General features: G+C 51.6%; 1 protein-coding gene across 3 annotated transcripts in view; it reads left to right on the top strand.

The window, feature by feature from the left end:
- The window catches only part of MARK4 (microtubule affinity regulating kinase 4), a 54,243-nt gene that overhangs the window by 18,388 nt on the left and 23,481 nt on the right, over positions 1–12,374 (top strand). For all 3 annotated transcript variants that reach the window (XM_023182415.2, XM_026457338.1, XM_026457339.2), the window contains 5 exons: positions 2,204–2,440; positions 8,853–8,972; positions 9,471–9,570; positions 11,668–11,777; positions 11,869–12,028. In XM_023182415.2, the coding sequence (XP_023038183.1) occupies positions 2,204–2,440; positions 8,853–8,972; positions 9,471–9,570; positions 11,668–11,777; positions 11,869–12,028 (727 nt within the window). The remainder of the gene's footprint in view (positions 1–2,203; positions 2,441–8,852; positions 8,973–9,470; positions 9,571–11,667; positions 11,778–11,868; positions 12,029–12,374) is intronic.

Here is a 12,374-nt window from a genome sequence, read left to right as displayed (position 1 = left end):
GCCCTGAGCAAGCCAGATGCTATTAGATTCAGGTTTGGGGAGGAGCTCTCTGCTGTGTCTTTGTAGGGTTTGGGACTTTACTGGGGCAGGAGCTGGGGAAGTGTGGTCCAGAAATAAACCAGGAGACATAGGGAGACCTGGGAGGAAGCCAGGGATGCTGGTGACCTGGGCGAGGGAAGGACCGCAGTTGGGATGGACCAGACGCGGGTAACGTTTTGAAAAGTGGAACTCTGCGTCTGTTTGTAGTCAGAAGGCTGGAGGCTTCTTCCTCCACGCGCTGTGGAAATGGGTGGCCTTGTTTAGATTCTAGTTCTGCTTTCTTGCAATGGGCATGAGGTGTGGCCTCCCTGAGCCTCTGTTTCCTCCCCTGTGAAATGGCAATTGTAAGACTGCATGCCACAAAAAAATAGACAAAACTTTATAACAATACAGAACGTTTATTTGTTTTTGAGATGGAGTCTCGCTGTGTTGCCCAGGCTGGAGTACAGTGATGCAGTCTCAGCTCACACGATTCTCCTGCCTCAGCCTCGCGAGTTGCTGGGATTACAGGCGCCCGCCACTACACCTGGCTAATTTTTGTATTCTTAGTAGAGACGGGGTTTCACCATGTTGCCCAAGCTAGTCTCGAACTCCTGACCTCAGGAGATCCGCCTGCCTTGGCCTCCCAAAGTGCTGAGATTACAGGCGTGAGCCACAGCGTCCGGCCAGGAAATGTTTACCGATCACTGACTGCGTTCTAGGGGCTGCTGTGAGCACTTTACGCTTAAACCCACAACAGTGCTTGAGGCAGGTGTCGGGATCACCCTCGGTTTACATACAAGGAAACTGAGGCACAGAGAGGTCTGGTAACCCACCTAAAGTCCCATAGCAAGTAAGTGGTGGAGCTGGGATTTGCAGCTTGTATTCTCCAAGAGTCTGTAGTTTCACCTTCACATTATGCAGACGGACACTGTTATAATTGATAGTCAACAGAGCCCGGTGCATGGTAGGTATGCAACCAGGATTAAATTATTGCTTTCATTTTCCTGGGTCTTGAGCAGTCAGGCCTTATTTTGTTTCTGCTGGGTAACCTGAGGCTCCAAGAGGGGCAGGAGATTACCTGAAGACCCCCAGCTCTGCAGACCACACAGGGTAATAGTGATATTCCATAGTGTTCACTGGGTATGAAATATTGTTTTAGCTTTTATTTTATTTTTTTCCCGAGATGGAGCTCTGTCGCCCAGGCTGGAGTGCAGTGGCACAATCTCGGCTCACTGCAAGCTCTGCCTCCCGGGTTCACGCCATTCTCCTGCGTCAGCCTCCCGAGTAGCTGGGACTACAGGCACCTGCCACCACGCCCGGCTAATTTATTTTTGTATTTTTTAGTAGAGACGGGGTTTCACTATGTTAACCAGGATGGTCTTGATCTCCTGACCTTGTGATCCGCCCATCTCGGCCCCCCAAAGTGCTGGGATTGTAGGTGTGAGCCACCGCACCCAGCTGCTTTTCTTATTTTTTGAGACAAGTTCTCACTCTGTTGCCCAGGCTGGAGTACAGTGGCATAGTCTTAGCTCAGTGCAACCTCTGCCTCCCAGTTTCAAGCAATTTTTGTGCCTCAGCCTCCTGAGTACCTGGGACTACTGGCGCATACCACCATGGCAGCTCATTTTTATTTTAATGTGTTTTTGAGACAGAGTTTCGTTCTCGTTGCCTAGGCTGGAGTGCAATGGCGTGATCTCGGCTCACCGCAACCTCCGCCTCCTGGGTTCAAGCGATTCTCCTGCCTCAGCCTCCTGAGTAGTTGGGATTACAGGCATGTGCCACCATGCCCGGCTAATTTTGTATTTTTAGTAGAGACGGGGTTTCTCCATGTTGGTCAGGCTGGTCTTGAACTCCTGACCTCAGGTGATCCACCCACCTCAGCTTCCCAAAGTGCTGGGATTACAGGGGTGAGCCACCGTGCCCAGCCCGTGCTAGGTTTTCTATGCAGGTTAACTCATAATTCTCAAACTACTCTGTGAAGTAGGGACTAAGATTATCCCCATTCTTTGGATGAGGAAACTGAGGCTCAGTGAGGTGAAGTCACTACCTAAGGTCAGGCAGCGAGTAAGGAACAGGCCCAAGAATTGATCCCTGGGGGCCAACCCTAGAACCTGTGCTGCTGTCCGCCTCCCATGTCCGCGAAGGGCTTTGGCCTCCAGTCCCTCTCCTCCTCTCCCCGCAGGCTGAGAACCTCTTGCTGGACGCCGAGGCCAACATCAAGATCGCTGACTTTGGCTTCAGCAACGAGTTCACGCTGGGCTCAAAGCTGGACACATTCTGTGGGAGCCCCCCATATGCTGCCCCGGAGCTGTTTCAGGGCAAGAAGTACGACGGGCCGGAAGTGGACATCTGGAGCCTGGGAGTCATCCTGTACACCCTCGTCAGCGGCTCCCTGCCCTTCGACGGGCACAACCTCAAGGTACCGGGCGGGGCTGGGTGCGGGGGTGTCAGCCCCTCCCAACAGTCAGGCCCCCATCCCCCACACCCCTCCCCTACAGAGGGCCTCAGTGGTGGGACTGGCCTGAGTTCCCATGGAAAGACGGGACAGGCAGGATTCAAGTCCCCTCTGCAGTGAGCCGGCCGGATGGACTGTGCCATGCTGGGGTTAAGGGCATGATCTTTGCAGCCAACAGGCTTGAGTTCAAATCCTGACTCATCCGTTCACTGAGCTAATATTTATGGCCCACTTCTCTGTGTCAGGCTCTGTTTTGGGCTTTGCATGTAAGGCGAGAACAAAAACTCCCGCTTGGCTGGGTGCGGTGGCTCATGCCTATAATCCCAGCACTTTGGGAGGCAGAGGCGGGAGGATCACTTGATCCTGGGAGTTCGAGACCAGCCTGGGCAACATAGGGAGACACTGTCTCTACAAAAAATACAAAAATTAACCGGGCATAATGGCACACGCCTGTAGTCCCAGCTACTTGGGAGGCTGATGCGGGAGGATCACTTGAGCCTGGGAGATCAAGACTGCAGTGAGCTGAGATCGTGCTACTGCCCTCCAACCTGGGTGACACGGGGAGACCCTGTCTCCAAAAAGAAATTAAAAAACAAACAAAAACTCCCTGCCCTCGTATATGCTGCGCCATGGGTGAACCCTGAAAACATTGTGCTAAGTGACAGAAGCCAGCCACGTAAGGCCACAGAGTGCATGATTCCATTAATGTGAAATGTCCACAATAGGCAAATCCATAGAGACAGAAAGTGGATTACTGGTTTCCTGAGGCTGGTGGGGAGAAGCGAGTTGGAGGCTGATTGCTAAAAGGTACAGGGTTTCTTTTGAGGGGATGAAAAATATTCTAAAATTGAATGTAGTGGCCGGCCTGGTGGCTCACTCCTGTAATCCCAGCGCTTTGGGAGGCTGAGGCAGGCAGATCACTTGAGGTCAGGAGTTCGAGACCAGCCTGGCCAACATGGTGAAACCCCATCTCTACTAAAAATACAAAAATTAACTGGGCGTGGTGGTGGGCGCCTGTAATCCCAGCTACTCGGGAGGCTGAGGCAGGAGAATTGCTTGAACCCGGGAGGTGGAGGTTGCAGTGAGTCGAGATCGTGCCATTGCACTCCAGCCTGGGTGACGGAGCGACACTCTGTCTCAAAAAAATAAATAAATAAAATTGAATGTAGTAATGATTGTACAACTCCGTGCGTATACTAAAAACCATCGAATTGTGCCCTTCGCTTCAAACAAAACAATTCCTGTCTTCTCAGACTAACATTCCTACTGGAGCCAGGCAGCTAACAAAACAAATACGCAAACTAGATACGATATCAGATGCTGGCCAGTGCTATGCGGGATGGGGGGAATATTGTAAGGGGGTGGGAGGTGTGGGCTGAGTTGTTGCTTGTTTTATTTTTTTTTTTCCTTTGAACTTTTTATTTTGAACCGTTGCCAATCTATGGAAAAGTTGCAACAATAGAGCGAATAACACATGGTATGTTTCAGGAGCTTCACAATCGCTGGCCTGTGTCCACATTTGCTGTATCTGTCTGTATTTGCACATGATCTTTGCTGCCGTCATTGGTATTGATGAGACATTTGACAGTTGCAGACACTGTGTCCTTTTATCCCTAAAGGCGACAGCGGGTTATCTCCTGAGACCAGGGGCGTTTTCCTGTTGATGGTGACATACAGGAAATACAACAGTGGTATAATCCTGGCCTCCACCCCATGGCCCATACTCAGATTTCATCCATCATCCCACGAATATCTTTGGCAGCTATTTTTTTTTCCCAGTCAGGGATCCACTTGGGTCCCCGAGTTGCATTTAGCTGCGCCATCTCTTGTGTCTCCTTTCATCCGGAACAGTTCTCAGCCTCTCTTTTGTCTTTCGTGACATTGACATTATCGATTAGTTCAGGCCGGTTAATTTTGCAGAACGTCCCTCAATTTGGGTTGCCTGGTGTTTCCTCTCGATTGGAATCCGGGGTGCATTGGAGCAGGAATTTTGCAGCTGGGACGCTCTGCTCTGCTCTGCGTGGTCCATGAGGAGCATGTACTGTGATCTGAAATTGGAAAGTCAGGGAAATACTTGCAGGGGACAGACTATCAAAGCAGAGCCCTCAGTGATGAAGAGGAGGGAGTCCCTTCTTCACAGTGGCCTTGGCCAAGTAGCCAACCCCTCCAAGCCTCAGTCTTACCTGCTGTTCAATGAGGATCATAAAGATACCAACCCTGTAGGCCGGGCGTGGTGGCTCACGCCTGTAATCCCAGCACTTTGGGAGGCCGAGGCGGGCGGATCACGAGGTCAGGAGATCGAGACCATCCTGGCTAACACGGTGAAACCCTGTCTCTACTAAAAATACAAAAAATAAGCTGGGCGTCGTGGCGTGTGCCTGTAATCCCAGCTACTCAGGAGGCTGAAGCCGGAGAATGGTGTGAACCCAGGAGGCGGAGCTTGCAGTGAGCCGAGATGGCGCCACCGCACTCCAGCCTAGGCGACAGAGCAAGACTCTGTCCCCCCAAAAAAAAAAAAGATGATACCAACCTTGTGGCAGTGATTTTTAAGGACTGGCTGAGATCTGGGATGCAAAGTGCTCATTCAAGACAGCCTCCTGGCCGGGCGCGGTGGCTCACGCCTGTAATCTCAGCACTTTGGGAGGCTGAGGCAGGCAGATCACCTGAGGTCAGGAGTTCAAGACCAGCCTGGCCAACATGGTAAAATCCCGTCTCTACTAAAAACACAAAAATTAGCCGTGTGTGGTGGCTCACACCTGTAATCCTAACTACTCGGGAGGCTGAAGCAGGAGTATTGCTTGAACCAGGGAGGCAGAGGTTGCAGTGAGCCGAGATCACACCACTGCACTCCAGCCTGGACGACAGAGCAAGACTCTGTCTCAAAACAAAACAAAACAAACAAACAAGCCCCTGACACTCGGGCCATAGCTGAAGCCTGGGGTAGGGAGGTGCAGTCACAGAATAATTTTTCTGAGCCTCCAGCATGAAGCTAAGACACCTTTTTGAAGGGCCAGGCCAGTGTCTCACCTGCCCCAGGACCTTGTCACTTTCTGCCATCCTGGTGTTCCCACCAGGCACCCCTGGCCTTGCTGGGCAAAGGAGGCACACAGCTGAGAAGAGGCAGGTTCTAGCTCTGTCAATTCCTCTCTGAGTGACCTTGGACATGTCCTTTTCTGAACCTCAATTTCCCACCTATAAGATGAAGACATTAAGAGTATTCAGGACAGGTGTGGTGGCTCACGCCTGTAATTCCAGCACCTTTGGTGGCCGAGGCGGGCAGATCACTGGAGGTCAGTAGTTCGAGACCAGCGTGGCCAACGTGGTGAAACCCCGTCTCTACTAAAAATACAAAAAGTAGCCAGGTGTGGTGGCGCATGCCTGTAGTCCCAGCTACTCGGGAGACTGAGGCAGGAGAATCACTTGAACCTAGGAGGCAGAGGCTCCAGTGAGCCGAGATTGCACCTCTGCACTCCAGCCTGGACGACAGAGCAAGACTCCATCTCAAAAAAATAAGAAGAGTTTGACACCAGCCTGGGCAACATTTCAAGACCCCATCTCTACAAAAAATATATATATTTTTTAAATTAGCTGGGCATTGTGGTGCATGCCTTGTAGTCCCAGCTACTTGGGATGCTGAGGTGGGAGAATTGTTTGAGCCCAGGAGTTCCAGGCTACAGCAAACTGTGATCACACCACTGCATCCAGCTTGGGTGACAGAGCAAGAGCCTGTCTCTTTAAAAAAAAAAAACAAACAAACATCTGCTTGCAGCCCGTCTGCGTGTGTTAAGCCCTTCACTGGAGCTTGGCATCTGGCCACAGCATCATGCTTGGGAGCTGTGCTGGACGTGGCAGTGGTGGCCTGATGGCTGCTTCTCCCCATCACATGACAGGCAGTGTGGCATGGTGGTCACACAGCACAGGCTCCAGAGCCAAGGCCCTGCCACTTTCTGGCTGTGCAATTCTGGGGCAAGTGACCAAACCCTTCCGGGCCTCAACCTCCTCGTCTGGAAAGTGGGCACTATAGCTGGGCTTCGTGGTGTTGTGAAAATTGATGTAACATGCATAAAGCACTTAGAACACTGCCTGCTAAGGGGTAAGTGTCCTGAAAGTGATCCACATTAAATATTAATAGCCCTTTATGATCTGCAGAGGCTCCCCCGGCATGAGCATCTTTCAGCCATTTTAGGAGAATGCCCCAGCAGAGGACCCTGTCCCAAAGGAGTCCTGTTCACCCCCCAAGCTCACTTCATTCCTACCGGTTTTCTACCTCCCTCCGTTTTTTTGTTTGTTTGTTTTTTGAGACAAGGTCTCACTCAGTCACCCAGGCTGGAGTGCAGTGGTGCAGTCACAGCTCGGTGCAACCTCAGCCTCCCAGGCTCAAGCAATCCTCCTGCTTCAGCCTCCCGAGTAGCTGGGACCACAGGCATATACCACCACACCTGGCTAATTTTTGTAATTTTTGTAGAAACGGAGTCTCACTGTGTTGCCCAGGCTGGTCTCGAACTCGCGGGCTCAAGCGATCTTCCCCCCTCGGCCTCCCAAAGTGCTGGGATTATAGGCGTGAGCCACCACGCCTGGCTGTTGCAGTTTTTTATTCAGGTGGAAAGAGCTCCCCCGGTCTGCCAAGCCATGGATTTACCTGATTTTTCACAGCTTTGGTAGGGCCTCTCATAAATGGCCCTTAAAGAGAAAGCCATCAGATAAATCCATGAATGGCCTTGAGGAGTGTATCTTTGGACAACAGGCATGGCTTGGGGAGGGGAGAGATGGGAAGGCAGGAGGGGCAGTGGGTCTTCTCCTTGCCCTTGAGTGAATCTCATATTTACATACCACTGGCTCTGGGACAGGCATGTGGTAAGCACTTTACAGATTTTTTTTTTTTTCCCGAGACGGAGTCTTGCTCTGTCGCCCAGGCTGGAGTGCAGTGGCGCGATCTCGGCTCACTGCAACCTCCGCCTCCTGGGTTCAAGTGATTCTCCTGCCTCAGCCTCCCGCGTAGCTGGGATTACAGGCTTCCGCTACCACATCTGGCTCATTTTTGTATTTTTTTTTTTTTTTAAATAGAGATGGGGTTTCGCCATGTTGGCCAGGCTGGTCTCAATCTCCTGACCTCAGGTGATCCACCTGCCTTAGCCTCCCAAAGTGTTGGAATTACAGGTGTGAGCCAAGGCACCTGGCCACATTTTTACAGATATTAACTCACTTGTACCCTGGCAGCAAGCATGTGAAGTGGGTCCTGTAATCCCTTTCACAGACAAGGAGACTGAGGCCCCAGTGGCTGACTCACTTACCTACCTCCCTCTTACCTGACTTAGAGAATAAATAAACTTCCTTTTTTTTTTTTTTTGAGACGGAATCTTGCCCTGTCACCCAGGCTGAAGTGCAGTGGCGTGATCTCAACTCACTGCAACCTCCACCTCCTGAGAGTTTAAGCGATTCTCGTGCCTCAGCCTCCCAACTAGCTGGGACTACAGGCAGCCACCACCAAACCCAGCTAATTTTTGTATTTTTAGTGGAGATAGGGTTTCACCATGTTAGCCAGGCTGGTCTCAAACTCCTGACCTCAGGCGATCTACCCATCTCTGCATCCCAAAGTGCTGGGATTACAAGTGTAAGCCACCGTGCCTGGCCAGAGAATGAACTTTATCTGCAAGTTTTCCTCTGAATGAAAAGTTATGTAGCTTAGGTTTTTTGTTTGTTTGTTTTTTGTTTTTTTGTAGAGGCAGACTGGTTGTTCAGGCTGGTCTTGAACTCCTGGGTTCAAGTGATCCCCCTCCCTCGGCCTCCCAAAATGTTTGGATTACTGGTGTGCACCACCATGCTCAGGTCATTTTGTATTTTTTGTAGAGATGAGGTCTCTCTGTGTTGCCCAGGCTGTTCTTAAACTCCTGGGCTCAAGCGATCCTCCCGTCTTGGCCTCCACGCCTGGCCAAGAATTTTTTTTTTTTTAATTGCAGGGTCCATATGATGTTCCCATTTTATGGATAGGGAACTGAGGTCAGGAGAGAGGGATGAGGTTTTGCCTACCTTGTCAAGAGCTGGGACTCAGAGCTTCTGTCACTTCTATCAAAGGGGCTGGGACAAAGGTGTGTGTGTGTGTGTCTGTGTGTGAGAGTGTATGCGTGAGTGTATATGTGTATGTGTGTGTGCGTGTGTATGTGCCATGTATGTGTGTATGTGCGTGTGCGCACGTGTATGTGTGCGCGTGTGTGGATGTGTGCGTGTGTAGTGTGGATGTGTGTGGATGTGTGCATATGTAGTATGTGTGAGTAGGTGTATGTGTGTCACAGTGTGTGTATGTGTGTGCGTGCATGTGTGTGTGTAATAGGTGGGGGGCGAGGCAGACCCCCCGCCTCCAGTAACCCCCTCCCTGCAGGAGCTGCGGGAGCGAGTCCTCAGAGGGAAGTACCGGGTCCCTTTCTACATGTCAACAGACTGTGAGAGCATCCTGCGGAGATTTTTGGTGCTGAACCCAGCTAAACGCTGTACTCTCGAGGTGAGCCCAGCCTCACAGCCAGCGGGGGCCCTTCTTGTCTCCTGACTCCCCTAAACTCTGCCTGCCCTCACCCACAAAAGCCTTCTTGACACACTTTTCCTCTCCCGTGCCCACCTAAGATCTGCTGCTGGTGAGTGGGGGTAGACAGGCCGTCCAGGGAAAAGCTCCCAGGCCTGTCCTGACGCCACCCCCCCGACAGGCTCACCCACTCCCCGCCTTGCCAGTAATTAGCTAATGAGCTCCTAGGATGATGACAGGGTGCCAGGGACCCAGATGATGCGGAGGAGGGAGGGTGGCATCAGGAGGCTCCGGCAGGGGACGTGGGGGAGAGGGAGGCCCGGGAGGCGCTATCTCTTAGGAAGCCCGCAATACTGGGTGTTAGGCCTCGGAGGTTTGGCACAGGGCAGGTAGCCCCACCTGGGGGCCTCTGGGAGGCGGGAAGCTGTATGATTCCTTCTGATACCTGTCTTCCCCCTTCCCTGCTCCTGATGCCTGCAGCAAATCATGAAAGACAAATGGATCAACATTGGCTATGAGGGTGAGGAACTGAAGCCATACACAGAGCCCGAGGAGGACTTCGGGGACACCAAGAGAATCGGTGAGGGTCAGGGAGAGCCACCCTGTCACCCAGGATGGAGTGCAGTGGCTCAGTCTCAGCTCACTGCAACCTCCACCTCCCAGAATCAAGAGATTCTTGTGCCTCAGCCTCCCAAGTAGCTGGGTCCACAGGCGCCTGCCACCATGCCCAGCTAATTTTTGTTATTTTTAGTAGAGACAGGGTTTTGCCCTGTTGGCCATGCTAGTCTCGAACTCCTGACCTCAGGTGATCTGCCCGCCTCAGCCTCCCAAATTTTCGGGATCACAGGTGTGAGCCACTGCCTCTGGCCCGTGCTCACTTTGATATTAAGACATAAAAAGAGACCAGGCGAGGTGGCTCATGCCTGTAATCCCAGCTCTTTGGGAGGTCAAGGTAGGAGAATCACTTGAGCTCAGGAGTTGGAGACCAGCCTGGCCAACATAGGGGGACCCTGTCTGTACAAAAAAATAAAAATAAAAAGTTAGCCACCATTTGTGGTGGTGTGCACCTGTAGTCTCAGCTACTCAGGAAGCTGAGGTAGGAGGATCCCTTGAGCCCAACAATTTGAGGCTGCAGTGAGCTATGGTCATGCCACTGCACTCCAGGCGACAGGGTGAGACCCTGTCTCAAAAGAAAAAGGGCCAGGCGCAGTGGCTCATGCCTATAATCTCAGCACTTTGGGAGGCTGAGGCTGACAGATCACCTGAGGTCAGGAGTTCGAGACCAGCCTGGCCAACATGATGAAACCTCGTCTCTACTAAGAATACAAAAATTAGATGAGTGTGGTGGCGGGCACCCATAATCCCAGCTCCTCAGGAGGCTGAGGCATGAGAATTGCTTGAATCCGGGAGGCAGAAGTTGCAGTGAGCTGAGATCACGCCGCTGCACTCCACCCTGGGCGATGAGCAAAATTCCATCTAAAATAATAATAATAATTATGGTATTTACCGTTAAATGGCAAAATCCGGAATTACTTTTGCATCAACCTAATTATATTAATAGGTTGAACACAACAAAAAGTTGAACCATATGAAATTGCCATTTTATTGGTTTAAAATTGTCAGTACCACCAATTTTGTATGGTTTAACCTAATAGTGATCATTTATTCTGTCACATAACTAAAATGAATAGAGTATGCAGCCTTCAGGCACAGTTGAATCCAGGTGCTCAGAGACAGTTTTGGGGAATGTTTTCTATGGTAGCTTTTTGCCAGGCTGCTGTCACCCTAGGAGGCAAGCAGATCTGGGTCACATGCCTGCAATGAACCAGTCAGTGTGGCTCTGGGTGTAGAACACACTAATTAGCCAGACCTGGGTTATCTGCTTGCCTTAAGATTGGAGCAGAGGGGCCATCCACGTCATCTGAGCGGAAATAATGTTCTTTCTTTCTTTCTTTCTTTTTTTTTTTTTTTGAGACAGAGTCTCACTTTGTAGCCCAGGCTAGAGTGCAGTGGCGGGATCTTGGCGCACTGCAAGCTCTGCCTCCTGGTTTCACCCCATTCTCCTGCCTCAGCCTCCCGAGTAGTCGGGACTACAGGTGCCCACCACCACGACTGGCCAATTTTTTCATATTTTTAGTAGAGACGGGGTTTCACTGTGTTAGCCAGGATGGTCCAGATCCCCTGACCTCGTGATCTGCCTGCCTCGGCCTCCCAAAGTGCTGGGATTACAGGCGTGAGCCACCGCGCCCGGCCAAGAATGTTCTCTCAGAGGAAATCAGCGTGCTGTTGGGAAGGCCTTGAGGATGGGTACTGGACAGGTCAAAGAGCAGACACCGCTGAATGATACGGAAATGGGTGGAAGTGGGTCAGGTGCAGTGGCTTATGCCTGTAATCCCAGCACTTTGGGAGGCCCAGGTGGGTGGATTGCTTGTGCCCAGGAATTTCAGACCAGCCTGGATAACATAGCAAAACCCTGTCTCTACTAAAAATACAAAAACCTAGGTGGGAGGATCAGCTGAGCCTGGGGAGGCCGAGGCTGCAGTGAGCTGTGATTGTGCCACTGCACTCCAGCCTGGGTGACAGAGAGACACCCCGTCTCAAAAAAAAAAAAAGAGAGAAATGGGTAGAAGTTAAAGTTTCCGGAAGTCTGAACCTTCTCTCCATCCCCGCTTCCCAGAGGTGATGGTGGGTATGGGCTACACACGGGAAGAAATCAAAGAGGCCTTGACCAGCCAGAAGTACAATGAAGTGACCGCCACCTACCTCCTGCTGGGCAGGAAGACTGAGGTCAGTGGGCGCCAGGGGCCCTTGGGAACGCATGATGCCTGGGTGGAGGGATTTGGGGTGCAGAAGAGCCTCATCTGTCATCCTCTCACAGGAGGGTGGGGACCGGGGCGCCCCAGGGCTGGCCCTGGCACGGGTGCGGGCGCCCAGCGACACCACCAATGGAACAAGTTCCAGCAAAGGCACCAGCCACAGCAAAGGGCAGCGGAGTTCTTCTTCCACCTACCACCGTCAGCGCAGGCACAGCGATTTCTGTGAGTATCAACCGCACGCCCTCACGCGCCCTCCTCCTCCCCAAGGCCCGGACTTACAGTTATGTCAAGGTTCTCTGATTGGCAAGCAACAGAAACCCACTGGAGCTAACTGCAGAGAGGGAGGAATGTCTTATAAAGACACAGGGCATTGCACGGAACTTGGAGGCAGGAGTGCACAGCCAGGCTCAGGAAGGGATTAAAACCGGAAAAGCAGCCGGACCCAGAGCAGACACACTGTCCTGCTTCCTCTCTGCTTGTGTGGTTTTTCCTTTGTCTCTTACTTATCTCATCCTATCTTTTTTCCTGATCTCTTAGCTCCCCGATTTTTTTTTTTTTTTTTTTTTTG

This window comes from Piliocolobus tephrosceles, chromosome 21, assembly GCF_002776525.5.
Source record: "Piliocolobus tephrosceles isolate RC106 chromosome 21, ASM277652v3, whole genome shotgun sequence".
Classification (NCBI taxonomy): Eukaryota; Metazoa; Chordata; class Mammalia; order Primates; family Cercopithecidae; genus Piliocolobus; species Piliocolobus tephrosceles.
Note: the sequence above shows the minus strand (reverse complement) of the source record. Positions and strands in the feature narration are given on the sequence as shown.